The sequence below is a fragment of the Molossus molossus genome, unplaced genomic scaffold, assembly GCF_014108415.1.
Source record: "Molossus molossus isolate mMolMol1 unplaced genomic scaffold, mMolMol1.p scaffold_m16_p_1, whole genome shotgun sequence".
NCBI lineage: Eukaryota > Metazoa > Chordata > Mammalia > Chiroptera > Molossidae > Molossus > Molossus molossus.
Genome location: NW_023425344.1, coordinates 164,053,590 through 164,071,336, shown reverse-complemented (window position 1 = coordinate 164,071,336; position 17,747 = coordinate 164,053,590). Strand labels below are relative to the sequence as shown.

The window sequence follows — 17,747 nt, the reverse complement described above, 5'->3', positions numbered from 1 at the left end:
TTCTCCCCCCCCACTGATTCCCCCTCCCCCTCCCTCCCTGCCCTGTCCCCATTACCCTTATTTTTACCACCTTCAGATTCAAAGTGGTCTCCTGCACTCGCCTTCAGAGCTCGCTCTTTCTGGATGCAAGCTGCTCGTTAGGAACCTGAGCACCCAGCCCTCTGGAGCCAAGGGATTGTCTCCGGGCGGGATCTGTCCTCATGTCGGCATCAGGGCTGTCGCCTACCAAGTATTTCTCTGAATTCAGGGAGCCGAGTGCCAGGCTCATGAGGCTGAATCCTGGTCTTTGTTGAGACGCTACAGCAGACTCTTGATGTCCTGTCAGGATTCGGAGTCCGTGCCAAGGCAGATACATGGGATATAGACACTGGCAGATCTGGCCACATGGGCAGCCAAGGGAGGTGACAGCTGGCAGCCATTACCCACATGCAGACCACACGGGGGTGGTCACATCAGACGCTGTGCCAGGAGAGAGGCAGAGCAAATCAGAGATGACACCGAGGGACGAGAAAATTGGACTTATTTCCTTCCCTTCCTGTTACTACAGCTTAGGGACAACTTGGGACATTCTGTGGTATTTCCAAGAGGCGATGTTTGAACTGCTGCCTGCACAGAGGCCAGTGAGGGAGACCTGTCTTCCTATCTGGAGGAATACGTGAACGCACAGCATGGCCACACCTTTGACTTTTAGCAGCTGGGAGAGGTGCAGAATGGGGCACAGAATCTTGCTTTGCTGTCTACAGAATCTGATGCCTGTGCCTGTCTCATGGCCACAGTAGGCACTGAACAACAGTGACAACAGACTTTTTAAAAAAAAGTTTTTTATTTATTTATTTTTTGAGAGAGAGAGAGAGAGAGAGAGAGAGAGAGAGAGAGACTGATGTGAGAGAGAAGCATCCTGCATGCTCCCTACTGGGGATCAAGGCTGTAACCCAGGCATGTGTCCTGATCAGGAACTGAACGGGGACCTCTCAGTCCATGGGATGATGCTCAGTCCACTGAGCCGCACCGGCCGGGTGTCAGCAGAGTCTTTAGACAGGTCTCAGGCATGTCTTTGATGCAGCCACAAAGAACCCAAAGATTGCAGTGCTGACAGCCACCTTCTGGGTTTCTGTCTGAGGACCATGCCAAAGGGACCCCAAGGGGCCTGTGGCTGTGCAGGTCTCTGCTGGGACCAGCTCCCAGCTCCCAGAGGGGATGGCAGGGTCTGGCCCTTGCGGGATTTGCAGTATCTGGTGGTAGCGGACGTGCACCGAGCTGCAGGCCCTGTAACAACACGTTCATGGATCAGGTCACTCGGTCTGCACGGCAACCCTGTGAGGTTGGACAGTCATTTCCATCTTGGAGATGAGACCGAAGCTTATGGAGATTAAGTAGCTTGCCCAGGGCCACACGGCTAATAGCAGATGAGGCTGGAATTGAATTCAACAGTCTGGCTCCATCCAGATGCTCAGTTGTGGATTAAAACTTTTTTAAAATATAGGCATTAGTAACAGCCTCTGTAGTATTTTTATAGTGTCTTAATTTTTCACTAATGGCAAGATACAGTAAAAGTAGCCATTCCTATAGGAAGAAAGTATTCTATGACAAATCCAAATCCAATGATACTTTCTTACCTTGATTCTTATCCATAGTGTCCAAAATCTCAGGAATGACAGGAACAGACTGCAAATCAAATGGTGCTATTTTGGTCCTTTTAAATCAAGAAGGCGAAAGAAAGAGTTTCAGGAAGGGAGTAGACATAATGCTAAATGCTGTGGAGGGCAGTAAAATGGGGACTTAAAAGTTTCCATCAGACCTGAGATTAGATTTTTTATTAAACTTATTGAAGTGACATTGGTTAATAAAATGTAGGTTTATATCTATTGTCTCCTTGTATAACAAAAAGATATTTTTTTCCTCCTCTCTCTCAAGTTTAATGAACTAGATCATATATACCCAGTACTAAATTCAAAATATATGAGAGGCAAACAGTGAAAAGCCCCGAGGTCTCCTTCCCTTTCCTGTACCCCAGGCACCCAGATCCCTTTCCAGGAAGCAAATGATATTATTGTGGATCAATTTATTGTGAAAATCTCTATACACACATAATAAATATATGTATATACTTTGTTTTCTTTATTGATTTTAGAGAGAGAAGAAGGGGGAGAGAGAGAGAGAGACAGAAACATCGATGAGAGAGAACATGGATTGGCCGCCTCCTGCATGCCCCCCACTGGGAATCGGGCCCACAACCCGGGCATGTGCCCTGACTGGGAATCGAACCGGCGACCTCTTGGGGCATGGGTCGACGCTCAACCACTGAGCCACACTGGCCAGGCTACTTTTTAAAGAGTATCACAGTATATGCAGTGTTCTGCACCTTTGTTGTTAATTTAACAATATTCTGTAGTCTTGTAGACCATCCCATAACAGTGCAGCAAGTTTCCTCATTAGTTTTTGCAGATGCTCGGGTGCCACGGTATGGATGTATTCAAATTTATTTAATAGAGGTATGTTTCTCGCTCACCCTAAAAAAGCACCGACATCTAGGAAGCATACCGGAAAGGGCTTTCTCTTTGAGGGACAGAAAGGTAGCTACGTGGAGTGAGTAGACAGAGCTGAGGACCTTTCATGTGCTAAGGGGCACCTGTACTAGAGCTAATTAAGCTCAGCAAGAACCAGCTTGCTTTGGGGGGACTTGCTTACAACCTACCACACTGCATTATAATTTAGAAACTTCATTTCTGAAAATGGCATACCTTCCTCTACATTACCAGAAGCAGCACAGATACTGTCTTCAATCTTCTGGGAAATGAGGTAAGCTACAAATCTTTTTCATCTTTGTAACTCTAGCGACCTCAGAGAATCTAAGTATCTTTTCGTTTTCTATGCTCTAATTCCTAACATCCTAATATCCTTGATATCCTCTAATTGCTCATTTATAATACAAAGGTTCTACACTCAAAATCTGTTCAAAATCCACTCCTTACTGACTTTGGATAGTGGCTGAAGTCTGGTCTCATACTTCCCCATCTGTAAAGCAAGAATTGTATCAGCTGCTTTCTTAGGGTTTTTATTAGGATTAAATGAGCTAACATTTAGAGCACCTAACAAAGTCCTTGTCAGAAGACAGAAGTTTAAATTGTTCATTGTTTCTTCTTTGCTCTTCTGTTTTTTTATATGACCCATGCAACTGATTATTGCTGATTCTTGGTATATGTTCACTTACAAATAAATTGGGATAGAGACTTATAAATCAGTTTTTTTGTGTGAGTTTGGTGGTAATCTTAATAGAATAGAATCTTAGAAGTTTTATTTTTAGAGGATACATAATCAAATTCATTTGTGTATGAATTGCATAATTTAAAAAATTACTCGCAGAATTAACAATTCAAAATATATCTTGAACACAAACACAAACAAAAAAGTAGTCCAAAAATGATTTAATCAATTTTATTCTCACAGAGGTTCATAGTTGTAATTCCAGTTTAAGTAATTGATCCAACATAATAAAATCCAATGAAAATTCTGGGGAATGCTTGAATTGTGGCTTGTATTCTGTGTTAATTCTGAATCTGCATTCACCTAAAAATCATTAGCAGTTCTCTGAAAGAGAATGTGTTTTCTCTGAATCAGACTGATATTGTCCATGTTTTGGCAACTATTTCATGACGCCCACCCCCCAACGGCAGAAAGTCCCCTCAAACTGTCTTAAGCCTTAAAGTGAACTTAATGACTCAGGTAATATAAAAAGAGGGGCTTCAGATATGTCTTGATTCTATCAACATAAGATTTTGGTCATAAAAAATAATTAGGAGCTATTTTTGTTTAAAACGTTTAATTTAGGTTATTAAACCTAAACCAAAAAACCCAATTCTTCTAATAATTTCAGTTCAATTTATATTGTTATTCAACAAATACATCTGACATATTTTTCATCTCAAACATTGAATTTCTTAATTTCCAAAAGTTCAATATAGGCTTTTAACGTAATTTTTTAATCTTAACAATGTTCACATTTTTTTCTACCTTCCTGAATATATGGAATATAGTTACAATAATTGTTTTAATGTCTTTGTTTATTAATTCTATCATCTGTGGCATCTCTGGGTCTGTTTCTATTGAGCATTTTTCTCTTCTTCATGAGCTTTATTTTCCTGTGTCTTATCTGGTAAGTTTTGATTGGATTGCAAACACTGTAACTTTTGTATTCCTCTATTGAGCTTTCTTGCATATGATTAAGTTACTCGAAAGCAGTTTGATTTTATTGGGTCTTGTATTTAAGATTTGTTAGGTAGGCCTGGCCAGTGTGGCTCAGTGGTTGATGTTTGACCAATGCACCAGGACGTCGCCAGTTCAATTCCCAGTCAGGGCACATGCCTATGTTGTGGGCCTGATCCCCAGTGTGGGGCATGCAGGTGGCGGCCAATCAGTGTTCTCTCTCATCAATATTTCTATCTCTCTCTCTCCCCCTCTCTTTTCCTCTCTCTCTAAAAATCAATAACAAATAAATAAATAAGTGTAAATGTAATGAATAACTGCCAATCCCCCATGAATAATGAGGCAGTTGGTTCTGGCCCCATGTGAGCAAAGAAGATTTTTCCTGCTCCCCATAGCCCTCCTAGGTGGTTCCTTCCCTTGCCTCAGGTCGTTTCCTTCCACACATGCACTGATCATATCAATCTGACCTGCAGATCTCCGGACTTGCTTCCTGCATAGCTCTCTTCTGTTCCTCACTCTGCCCTGTTTGGCCCGCCTTGACCTCCCCAGAGGCCCAACTCCATCCGGCAATGCAGGGACCTCGCAGCTAGAACTGCCTGTGCTATAGCCTGAAAATCTCTCTCCAGGAAGTAAACTGGTGCAATTGTAGGGCTTAACTTGCTTATTTCCCTTCTCTTAGGAATCACTGTCCTGTGATTTCTCATGTCCAACGTCTGAAAATCATATTTCTAATATTTTGTCTAGTTTGCATTTCTTTAGCTGTGTAAGTCATCCATTGCATTTTGCATCCTTCTCAAGGCTGTGTCTGCCTCTGGCTGCAGCACTCAGGTTATACTAAGGATAGACCCCAGGCTTCAAATGATATCATGAGGACATCTCTGGGCTCTGCATTGGCTTCATTTTCAGGTGTCTTGTGGTGATGTCTACAGCCTCACATTTAAAGCCCTCAGTTTAAGTCCAGCAGAAAAGACACTGTCCTTCTTATGTCTCTCAAGAAGTGGTCTCAGCAGCAGTCTAATTGCCTCACATTGGCTGGCATTGGTTACTTGTCTATCCCTTAATCAATTACTGTTGTAGGAATAGTATCAGCTCCACCTGAGACAGGGTAAAAGAAGATCAGGTGACAGATATCAGGGGAAATGATGCTGGCAGGCAAATCAGCAGTCATTTGGCCATACTCTTCAGGAGAGTCCTAGAGTTCGTGTGTCTGTCTCTGGGTTCGGGGTACCATGTATCTTGGTACGCAGAGCTTGCTTTTAGCACGGTCAGTGGTTCCTCTTTAAACTGAGCTATGTTGATGGGACGAATGCTTGATAATTTAGACTCACCCTGAGGTTTCCATTGCAAAGGCAGCTACGAATATTTAAAGCCTGGTACACACTCATCAACAGCCCGAATCTCCTTGGGTATCAGTTTTTGAAATCTCATGATTCTGTGGAACCTAGGGCAAGTCAGCTAAGTGAAGTTGAATTAGTCCCCAATTCTCTCTGCTCAGTCTATGTATATTTTAATGTGGTCACTGTAACAAACCAGAAATTCAGTTTCTTTCTTCACATGGCACCTCAGTGCAGTCTCAGAAGCCCCCAGAGTCAGGTTGCTCTGTGCCTTGCAATTTTAAAAGTTATTAAAATTTTCCCCTCTAATATCCAGTCTGATCTGGGTATATTTAAGTGAATTAAAATTAAAATGTTAACATTTAACTTCAACTTCAATGTTGTGAATAGCCAACTTCAACTTCTTTTGAATATTACCTATAATTTGTAAATGTTAAGGGCACAAGTCGAAAGTCACAGTGGTGATCACACTAGGATGTAAGTCTGTCTTGCCATCTGTCAGTGCAAAATTACCTGATGGTGATGAACTGGAAGCTTTTGTATCAGGGCAAACTTTTTTTTTTTACACTCATATTTTCTCCGTCCTTTTTTTTATTTTGTCTTTTTTCTCACTGTAGAGCCCCATCTATGCCAAGTGAACTGATCTTTCCCATGTTTATGCCAAACTACTAAAACTCTCGACAGGTGGCTGAGATGCCAGTTCATGTGTGTGAGCTCACTAGTAAGGTGTTGGTTTTGTTGACCATCCCGAGCTGGTTGGTTTGGGTGAGCTGCGTTGCCTGGAGGGCCCATGATGGATGCTCCTACCCTGCACGGCTCATCACACAGGAGAACAGAGAGGTAAAGTGACCGACTGAGGTTGAGCAGTAAGCGCTGGCTCAGCAACACTCCAAGCCTCCTGCTTCCTTGACCAGGCAGTTTTGAGCAGTGGAAAGAGGGCAGATTCAGAGCAGACAGACGTGTGTTGTTTTTGGCTCCTCTATGTACCAGGTATGACTTTGAGCAGGGTACTTAACTTCTGAGCTCGGTTTCCACCTATACAATCAGAGCTGTGTTACCTACCTGTCAGTGTTGTGAGGATTCATCGATGTAACTTCTGTAAATCACCTCGCAGAGCAGTTCCTATTCCTGTTGATCTCTAGCCCCGGTCTGAGCTTTCCCAGGGCAGGAGTCACCTCTTCTGAGAACAGTCACCCTTGGGGAGATTGATGAAACTCGTTTCTGAACTAGCCAAGTGTGGCCTCGCTGGTACAGACTTGCTGAGCTGCCCAGCCCGAGACAGCAGCAGAGTGGCCCTGGCAACGCGGCCAACGGCCTGCTGAGGAACTCACATCGGGACAGATGGGGCTAAGCTGTGGGCAGGTTGAAAAAGGCCGAGGTTTCCCCAGACATTTTTTTTTTAAAGGACCCAAACCTTTATAGGTCCTACAGAAAGGTTTCTGTCTCAGAACCTTGGCAATGGCCTTCTTTCATGTGACCTTATGGCAAGCTTATAAAAGTCATTATAGCCCTGGCCGGTTTGGCTCAGCGGTTAGAGCGTCGGCCTGCGGTCCGGAGAGACCCGGGTTCGGTTCCCGCTAAGGGCACATACCTCGGTTGCAGTTTGTCCCCGGCCCTGGTTGGTCGTGCGGGTGGCAGCCACTCGATGTGTCCCTTTCACATCGATGTTTCTCTCTCTCTCTCTCTTCCTCTCTCTCCCTCCCACTCTATCTGTACAAAAAATGGAAAAATATCCTTGGGTGAGGATTAAAAAAAAAAAAAAAATCATTATACATTCATTGATGAGAGTATTTTTTCTTTCTTTAAAACATTGTTTTCAATTACAGTTCACCTACAATATTATATTAGTTTCAGGTGCACTACAGTGATTAGACATTTATATAACTTATGAAGTGATCACCTCAATAAATTAAGTAGCTATCTGACATATATGTAGCTATTACAGTATTATTGATTATATTTTCTATCCCGTACTTTACATCCCTGTGATGATTTTTATAACTGCCAATTTGTACTTCTTCATCCCTTCTCCTTTTTCACCCATCTCCCCAGCCACCCTCCCCATCTGGCAACCATCAGTGTGTTATCTGTATCTACAAATTTGTTTTGTTTGTTCATTTGTTTTGTTTTTTAGCTTCTACATATAAGTAATATCATATGGTATTTGTTTTTCTCTGACTTATTTTACTTAGCATGATACTCTCCAGGTCCATTTGTTGCAAATGGCAATATTTCACCTTTTTTATGACTGTGTAATATTTCATTGTATATATGTACCACTTCTTTATCCTTATGTTTATTGATGAACACTTAGGTTGCTTCTGTATCTTTTTTTTTTTTTTTATCCTCACTGAGGACACTCTTGCATTTATCTTCAGATAGAGTGGGAAGGAGAGGGAGGAAGAGAGAGAGAGAAACATCAATGTGAGACACATCAAGTGGCTGCCACCCACATGACCCCAACCAGGGCCAGGGACATACTGCAACTGAGGTACATGCCCTTAGCAGGAACCGAACCCAGGACTCTCTGGTTCAAGGGCCGACACTCTAACCACAGAACCAAACCAGCCAGGGCTGCTTCTATATCTTGGCTATTGTTACGTAATGCTGCAGTGAACACAGGAGTGCATATAACTTTTCAAATTAGTGTTTCTTTATTTCACTGGATAAACAGCCAGAAGTGGAATTGCTGGGTAATATGGTGGTTCAATTTTTAATTTTTTGAGGAACCTCCATACTATTTACTGCACCAATTTACAGTCCCACAGTGCATAATGGTTCCTTTTTCTCCACCACCTCACCAACACTTGTTTGTTGATTTATTGATGAGAGCCATCTGACAGGTATGAGGTGATATCTCATTGTGGTTTTAATTTGCATTTCCCTCATGAATAGTGAACATCTCTTATGTTTGTTGGCCATCTGTAAGTAAGTCCTCTTTGGAGAAATACCTATTTCCTCCTCTGCCGATGTTTTAAATCAAATTTGTGTGTGTGTGTGTGTGTGTGTGTGTAAGTTGTGAGTTCCTTATATATTTTGGATATTAACCCTTATTGGATGTATCATTAGTTTGATGTCACGTTTGTTAATTTTTTATTTTGTTTCCATTGTTCAAGGAGACGTATCCCCCAAAACCTCACTAAGTGATAGAGTTTTCTGCCTATGTTTTTTCCTATAAGTTTTATGTTTCAGGTCTTACATTTAAGACTTTAATCCATTTTGAGGTTATTCTTGTGTATGGTATAAGAAGTCGTTTAATTTCTTCTTCTTCTTCTTCTTCTCCTTCTGGCACCCCTATGATGCGAATGTTGGCATGTTTGAAGTTGTCCCAGAGGCTCCTTACACTATCCTAATTTTTTTTGTATTCTTTTTGCTGTTCTGATTGGGTGTTTTTTGTTTCCTTATATTCCAAATCAATAGTTTTCTTCATGGCTTCTACTCTACTATTGATTCCCTGTGAATTATTCTTTATTTCAGTTAGTGCATCCTTCATTTCTGACTGGTCTTTTTTATGTTGTTGATGTTCTCAAGTTCCTTGGAGTTCTCACTAAGTTCCTTGAGCATCCTTATAACCAGTGTTTTGAACTCTGCATCAGATTGATTGTTTATCTCCATTTTACTTAGTTCTTTTTCCTAGAGTTTTGTTCTTTTCTTTCATTTGGGACATGTTTCTTTGTCTCCTCATTTTGGCTGCTTCCCTGTGATTGTTTCTATGTATTAGGTAGAGTTGCTATGTCTCCTAAGCTTCCTAGGATGGCCTATTGAAGTAGGTGTCCTGTAGGATCCAGTGGCACAGTCTCCCTGATCACCCCAGCTGAGCCCTCGAGGTGCACTCCTAGTGTGGACTGTATACCCTTCTGTTGTAATTGAGTCTTGATTGCTACTGGCATGTGAATAGGAGGGATTTACTCAGGCTGTGCCCATTGACCACTGGCCTCAGACTACCTTGGAGGATCAGCTGTGCAGGGGCCCACCACACAGAGAAAGACTTCCTTCAGGAGGGTTTGGTACTCACTGAGTCCACTCCTTCAGTGTGTCACTTGTGGAGGTGGTTGGGTGGTGGTGTTTCGATGTGGTCTGAAGCTGCCCAGTGGGTGTGCTGGCTCTGGAGCAAGGTCAGTCACTGCCTGTATTCTACCTGGGGCTAACTGGCATTAGCTACAAAGTTATCTGCTGATGGCTGCTGCTTATGCTGGGCTTGGAGGTGCCCAGGAAAAGCCAGGTTGTGAACCAAGGCTGGCTGCTTCTAGTGCCAGGCCTGGGGACACTTAACGAGAGGTATGGGGCTCGCTGAGACCAGATGCTTCTTGTTTGAGAGATTTTAGAAAAATCTGAAGCAGGATCCAAGACAGGCCAATCCTATGGTAAAGCCATTGAAAACAGCTTGGGTGGGCCTGCAAGTTGGATGGGCAGGGCCTCCGGTAATCACTAGGGCAGGGCAAATGGTGTGAGCCAGGTTTCTGGAGTCCAAAACACATCTGTTTGCTGCCTTGGGGAAGGGCTCACCAAAGGAACAAATGGCCTCTGACAGCAAGTCTGTCCAGGAGAAAGCTGCCCCTCTAGCTCTTGCCCTAATGCCAAACAATTCAGTTCTTCCCTGTATGTCTCTGGTGCCTTTTAAGCTATCTCCCCGATGCTGGAGCCTGGAGGGTGCGAGACTGAGTAAGTCTGTGTGCAGGCCCTTTAAGAGGAACTGCCTGGGGCTCCAGCAGCCTCAGCCTCAGCCTCAGTTCCCACTGGTTTTTACAGCCAGAAGTTATGGGGACCTCTTCCTGGCACTGGAACCATGAGCTGGGTGCCTGGTTTGGGTGGAGGTGTCCCTCCTGATTTATATCTGCCACATGTGGGTGTGGGACCAGTCTGTCTGTGCCTCTGTCCCTCCTACCAGTCTGGATGTGGCTGCTTTGTTAATTTCATGGTTGTTGGACTTCCATTCAACTCGATTTCAGGCGGTTCTGTATGATGGTTGTTCTGTAGTTTAGTTGTAATTAAAAACATTTTTTTTTCTTTATTAATCTCTAGAGAGAGGAAGTGAGAGGGAGCAAGAGATAGAAATATGGATGAAAGAGAACATCGACTGGCCACCTCCTGCATGCCCCGCACTGGAGGATTGGGCCCACAACCTAGGCATGTGCTCTGACCAGGAATCAAACTGGCAACCTCTTGGTGCATGGGTGGATGCTCAACCAGTGAGCCACACCAGCCAGGCTTTAGTTGTAATTTTGATAGGAGGTGAGGAATGCATTTACCTAAGCTCTTGACCAGAAGTCCTTTCTTTTCTTTTTTGTTAATCCTTACCTGAGGACATTTTTTCTATTGATTTTTAGATAGAGTGGAAGGGAAAGAGGGGGGAGGAGAGAGAGAGAGAGAGAGAGAGAGAGAGAGAGAGAGAGAGAGATGTGAGAGAGAACATATCAATTGGTTGCCTCCCACACAGGGTCGGGGATGGAACCTGCTACTCAAGTACGTGCCCTTGACTGGGAATCGAACCCATGACCCTTCGGTCTGCAGGCTGACACTCTAACAGCTGAGTCAAACCAGCAAGGGTGGGATTGTTTACTTAATTTCTCTTTCTGATAGTTTGTTATTGGTGCATAAACATGCAACCAATTTCTGAATATGAATTTTGTATCCTGCTTTATCAGTTCCAATAGTTTTTTGGTGGAATCATTAGGGTTCTTTATAGTATCGTGTCATCTGCAAAAAATGTTATTTTTACTTCCTTTCCAATTTCGATGCCTTTTATTTTTCTTGTCTCATTGCTGTGGCTAGGAATTTCAATACTATATTGAATAAAAGTGGTAAAAGTGAACATCCTTGTCGTGTTCCTGATCTTAAAGAAAAAGCTTCTAGCTTTTCATCATTATGATGTTAGCCGTGGGTTTGCATTATATGGCCTTTATGATGAGGTATGTTCCCTCTATTCCCCATTTTGTTGAGAGTGTTTATCAGGAATGGATGTTGGATTTTGTCAAATGCTTTTTCTGCATCTATTGATGAGATCATAAGATTTTGATCCTTCATTTTATTTATGTGGTGTGTCACATTGATTTGTGAATACTGAACCAACCTGACATCTCAAGAATAAATGCCACTTGATCATGATGTAAGATCTTTATAATGTATTGCTGCATTCAGTTTGTTAATATTTTGTTGAGGATTTTTATACCTGAGTTCATCAGATATGTTGGCCTATAGTTTTCTTTTTTGGTATTGTCTTTGGTTTGGTATCAGGGTGATGCTGGCCTTGTAAAATAATTTTGGACCCCTTCCCTCCTCTTCAATGTTTTGGAATAGTTTTGGAAGGATAGGTCTCAATTCTTCTTGGAATGTTTGGTAAAATGCACCTGTGAAGCCACCTGGTACAGGATTTTTGTTTGCTGTAATTTTTTGATTACTGATTCAGTTTTATTAGTAGTTATAGGCCTGTTCAGATTTTCTGTTTCTTCCTGATGCAGCAGATTACATGTTCCTAGAAATTTATCCGCTTCTTCCAGGTTATCCAATTTGTTGGCATATTTTTAGTAGTAGTATTTTCTTGTAATCCTTCATAATTCTGTGGTGTTGGTTGTTACTTCAGTTTCACTTCTTATTCCATTTGAGTCCTCTCTTTTTCTTGATGAGTCTGGCTAAAGGTTTGCAACTTTATCTTTTCAAAGAACCAGCTCTTAGTTTCATTGACCTTTTAAAATATTTTTTTAGACTCCATTTTGTTCATTTCTGCTCTGATCTTTATTATTTCCTTCCTTCTGTCCACTTCCCCCCATTCCTTTAGATGTAAGGTTAGATTGTGATTCTCCTTATTTCTTAAGATAGGCCTATGTTGCTATGGATTTCCATCTTAGAACTGCTGTGTCCTATAGATTTCTGGGTCATTGTTCTTATTTATCTCAAAGTTCTTTTGATTTATTCTTTGACCACATTGTTAACCTGTTCATTGTTTAGTAGCAATTATTTAGCTTCCACATATTTGTATGTTTTTCAGGTTTTTTTCTTGTAATTGATTTCTAGTATCATACCATTGTGACTGGAGAAGATGCTTAATAGGATCTTCTTAAATTTATTGAGTCTTGTTTTGTGGTCTAACATGTGGTTTGTTCTGGAAGATGTTCCTTATGCACTGGAGAAAAAATGAATATTCTGCTTTTGGGTGAAATGTTCTAAATATATCAACTAAATTGATCTGTTCTAATGTGACACTTAAGGCCACTATTTCCTTGTTGATTTTTCTGTTTGGATGATCTATCCATTAGTATCAATGGGGTTTTATTACTATGACTCTCTCCCTTTATGTCTGCCAGTATTTTTTAAAATATATTTGTTGCTCCTATGTTGGGTGTGTAGATGTTTACAAGAATTATATACTTCTATCGGACAAATCCTTTATCATTATGAAATGTCCTTCATTGTCTCATTAGTCTTTGCTTTAAAGTATATTTTGTCTGAGCCCTGGCCGGTTTGGCTCAGCGGTTAGAGCGTTGGCCTGCGGTCCAGAGAGACCCGGGTTCGGTTCCCGCAAAGGGCATGAACCTCGGTTGCAGTTTGTCCCCGGCTCTGGTTGGGTCGTGAGGGTGGCAGCCACTTGATGTGTCCCTTTCACGTTAATGTCTCTCTCTCTTCCTCTCCCTCCTGCTCTATCTGAATAAAAAATGGAAAAATGTCCTTGGGTGAGGATAAAATATATATATATATATTTTTTTTTTGTCTGATATATTGTTACCCCAGCTTTTTTTGTTTCATTTGCATAAAATATCTCTTTCCATCCCTTTATTTTCAGTCTGTGTATGTCTTTCAATCTGAAGTGGGTCTCTTGTAGGCAGTATATGTATGTGTCTTGCTTTTTTATGCCTTCATCCACCTATGTCTTTTGATTGGAGCATTTAGTCCATTTACATTTAAAGTAATTATTGACAGGTATGTAATTATTGTCATTTTATTGTTTTCTGATAGTTTTTGTGGTTATTTTCTATTCCTTTCTTATTAGCTTGCTCTCTTCTCATAGTTTGATAACTTTCTATATTATGTTTAGATTCCTTTCTATTTCTTGTATATCTCTCATAGATTTTTGGTTTGTGGTTACCATTTTCTTTGTATATACTAAGCTATGTTTATAGCAGTCTATTTTAAGATGATGGGCACTTAAACTTGAACATGTTCTAAAAACACTATAATTTTTACTCACTGCCTCCACATTGTTTTTGTCATTAAACTTTTGTGTGTATCTCTTAATTTATCATATTACATATGATCTTCCTACTTTTGTCTTTTAAATGTTGTACTAGATTTTGCTCTGGCTGGTTTGGTTAGAGTGTCAGCCTAAAGACCAGAGAGTCGCGGGTTTGATTCGTCAAAGCATGTACCTTGGTTGTGGTTTGATCCCTGGCCCTGGCTGGGGTCTTGGGGTAGGCAACCAATCAATGTGTCTCTCTCACATGGATGTTTTTTTCTCTCTCTCTCCCTCCCTCCCACTCTATTTGAAAATCAATGGTAAAATAAATATTCTTGGGCGAGGATTAAAAAAATAAATAAATAAACTTTGTACTAGTTTTTATAGTTGGTTGATCCACTGTTTTTACTGTTTGGCTTTGTCAGTGAGAATTTTTTCTTTCCTGTGTTTTCTTAATCATATTTTTGATCCATTCTGCTTAAAGAAGTCCCTTTAACATTTCTTGTAACATTAGCTTAGTGGTGAATAAATTCTTCAGGCTTTTCTTGTCTAGGAAACTATCTCTCCTTTGATTCTAAATGTTATCCTTGATGGTTAGAGCAATCTTGGTTGTAGGTCTTTGCCTTTCATCCTTTGACTATTTTGTGACATTTTCTTCTGGCCAGCAAGGTTTCTGTTGAGTAATCAGCTGACTGTCTTATGGGAGCTCACTTGTACACAGCTAACTGCTTTTCTCTTGCTAATTCGAAGATTCTCCTTCATCTTTGGCATTTTAATTATGATGAGTCTTGGTGTTGACCTCTTTGGGTTCATCTTGTTTAGGACTCTGTACTTCCTGAATTTGAATGTCTAGTTCCTTCACCAGGTTAGGGACGTTTTCAGTTATTATTTCTTCAAATAGGTTTTCAATCATTTGCTCTCTTTTCTCCTTCTGCTACTGCTATGATGTAAATGTTGTTATACTTCATATATTGCAGAGGTCATTTTTAAAATTCTTTCTTTTTGCTATTTTGTCTTCAAGATCACTGACTTGATCCTCTGCTTCATCTAATCTGCTGTTGATTCCCTGTAATGTATTCATTTCAGTTTTTGTAGTCTTCATTTCTGACAGTTATTTCTTATGGTTTCTATGTCCATTTTTCTGTTTTCCATCTCTTTGTTGAGGTTCTCACAAAGCTCATCTATTCTTCCCCGAGATTCATTGTGCATCTTTATAATCAATTTTTTCAACTTTGCACCTGGTAGATTGCTTGTCTCAATATCACTTAGTTTTTGTTTGTTTGTTTGTTTGGTACATGCCCTAGTGGGAACTGAACCCGGGACTCTCTGGACTGTAGGCCAACAATCCAACCACTGAGCCAAATCAGCCATGGTTACTTAGTTCTTTTTTTTGGAGTTCTTTTATTTGGGACTTGTCTACTCATTTTGGCTGACTTCCTGTGTTTGTTACTATGTATCAGGTAGATCTATGTCTCTTGGCCTTGGTAGAGTTGCCCTATGTAGTAGGTGTCTTTGGGGGCCCAATAGCACAATCTCTTTGACCACCTGGGTGCTCCAGAGGTATCCTTTATGTGGGCTGTGTGTGCCCTCCTTTTGTAGTTGAGCCTTGACTGCTGTTGGCATATCAGTGGGTGTGACTGACCCTCAGGCTGACTGGCTGTGAGGGCTGGCAGTGATTACAGTGGACAAGGTGTTGTGAGAGGGCTGAACCCATGGAGCAGGAGTCTCTTTAGTCAGGCTCTAGTGCCAGCTGAGTCTGCCACTTGGGTGTGTCATTTGTGGAACTGATTGTGGTCTCAAGATAGAGCTTCTTAGGAGGGGCTCCAGTGCTGGTCAAGGTCAGTTATTGCTTGTGCTGGATTGGGACTGTCTGGTAGGAGCTACAAAGTGAGCTGCAGTTGGTTGCTACTGTGCTGGGGTTGGAGGAACTTGGGAGAGGGTATTTAACAAACAAAGGCTGTCTGCCACTAATGTCAGGCTAGGGAGCCTTTGGTGGGCACCACGCTGTGCACTGAAGTCAGCTGCCACTTGGGCCAGGTTTGTGTCCACTTAGTTGAGGCTACCTTCCGAGCCAAGACTGGCCGCTGCTTATACCTGATGGATGTTATAATGCAAGTTGAAACTAGTCACCACATGTGCTAGGCCTGGAGCAGTGAAGCACAGGGTACTGCTGCTTGTTGAGGTTTGTGGACTTTTGAACAATTTTAGTAAAGTCCGCATGAAGTGCAAGGTGAGGCAGGCTGACAGGTTGTGGGGGACATGTAGGACGTGGCCAGTCGATGTTCTCACTCATTGATGTTTCTATCTCTCTCCCAAAATCAATAAAGAAAAAAAAATCTTTAAAATATAACTGAGAACTAAGATTAGCAGGCCACTACCCAATAAATTACTTTTCTTGACCTGTGGTTTGGTATGATGACACTGACTCATGGGGCTTCGGGTGCAGAAGCAGTCCTGTGAATCTTGTATTTATTATTAGGATGTTGTCTGTAAATTACAGATTCCTCTTGATGAGGCTTATTAGGAGGAAAAGCTCCCTGGACTGTATAAAAGAATCCCCCCCCCCCCCCCCCCCCCCCCCCGAGCAACTGGCTTGCTTTTAATGTTACGGCTGCCTTGAGTTACATGATATACCAAGAATGCTGGAACCAAATTTAACACTGACTTATGTATGATTTAGAACTCCATAGTATAAATGTTTTATATATGTTCATTCTAGATGTTGCTAGTGTTTGACTGCTGCCATTGTATAAAGGAGGGATTTTATGTGATACAGAGTACATAGGTGTGCTAGAAGGAAGAAGAGACATTAAAGTGGCATTAAAATCTAAAGGCAACATGAGAAACCAAAAATCACAGGATGGTGATTTTATAATTCAAATGCATGCAAGAAGGAGAGTCATGAACCAATAAAGTAACATCCTTATATTCTTAAACTTTTACTAGCTTCAATAACATTTGTTACGATATTACTATTCCAACATTATACTCAGAGCTTTCTTTCCTTCCAAGTACTCTCTCACTGGGGAAGCATAAAAGGAGAGAGAATGTACAATGTTAAAAATTTATTTCTGAAATGCTTTATTCTTTTAATCAGTACACATTATATTAAGTATAGGATTTCCTTAAAAATAAACAACTCTTAAGTTTCACTGTTAGGACACTGATACAGAGAAGGAAGCAGCTGGCTCTTTGACTTTTCTTTTTACATCTATCCAAGTCGAGTCTCATAGTAAGGTTCTTCTGTGCTATTTCTGTCCAAGTTGTGACAGCTAAAACAAATAAGATCATAAATATAACTTTTTATTAATCACAAAAGACATATGCATTCAAACATTTTTTAATACCTTAAAAATGCACACTTTCATCATGGTAAAAATTAGAGTTCCTATTCCATTAACTTCATTTCTAGAATAGAACATTTTCACCATTAACTCAAATGTTTAGTTTTAAAATACCTTTAAAATACCTTCAAATCTTAATCAGCAATAAACTCTCAGGGCAAAAAATGTGGAAAATATAGATGCAAATTCAACCAATGGAAAACAAAAGCCCTGAGAATGAAAAAACGTCATGTGGGACGTCACTGCTGCCAGATCACTTCTCCATATATTTTAGTTAATTTTATATTTCTTAGAGGTCATTAAAAGGATTCGGGAAGGCTGGGTTATGTCTTGTGGATGAATTCTCTCAGGGATACAAAACCCACTCCCGAAGGCGATGGAGAACTGAAAGCAGGCGCGAGGGAAGCACTGGCCGAGGTCCCTGCTCCCGTGAACCCCAGCCTGAAGGAAGGCCACAGCTGGTGCCACACTGACAGCTAACACCGACAGAACAACTGCAGTCTTTCTGGCCTGAAGGACCAGAGGAGTCTGGGGGCACTGGAAAGTGAGGGGAAATGCTGGAAAGGAGAGAGCCAGTGTGAGGGAGTCCTAAACTCTGTGTGTAGACTTTTCCCCTAAATCTGTGGTAAACCCTGAGTCACTTGTGAATGAAAGAGACTAAGAAGTGAGATCTGAACTGCTGCCCTAGACATCAAGTTT

The 17,747-nt window shown here is 41.3% G+C and overlaps 1 protein-coding gene across 11 annotated transcripts in view; it reads right to left on the bottom strand.

The window, feature by feature from the left end:
• Positions 1-16,755: 16,755 nt before the first annotated feature.
• Positions 16,756-17,747, bottom strand: part of LOC118619400 (sec1 family domain-containing protein 1) — a 156,874-nt gene continuing 155,882 nt past the window's right edge. For 10 of the 11 annotated variants that reach the window (XM_036246121.1, XM_036246131.1, XM_036246123.1 and 7 more), the window contains one exon: positions 16,757-16,976. In XM_036246121.1, coding sequence (XP_036102014.1) covers positions 16,953-16,976 — 24 coding nt within the window. In that variant the 3' untranslated portion in view covers positions 16,757-16,952. Of the gene's footprint in view, positions 16,977-17,747 lie in introns of all 11 variants that reach the window. The other variant, XM_036246133.1, reaches the window with a different exon arrangement.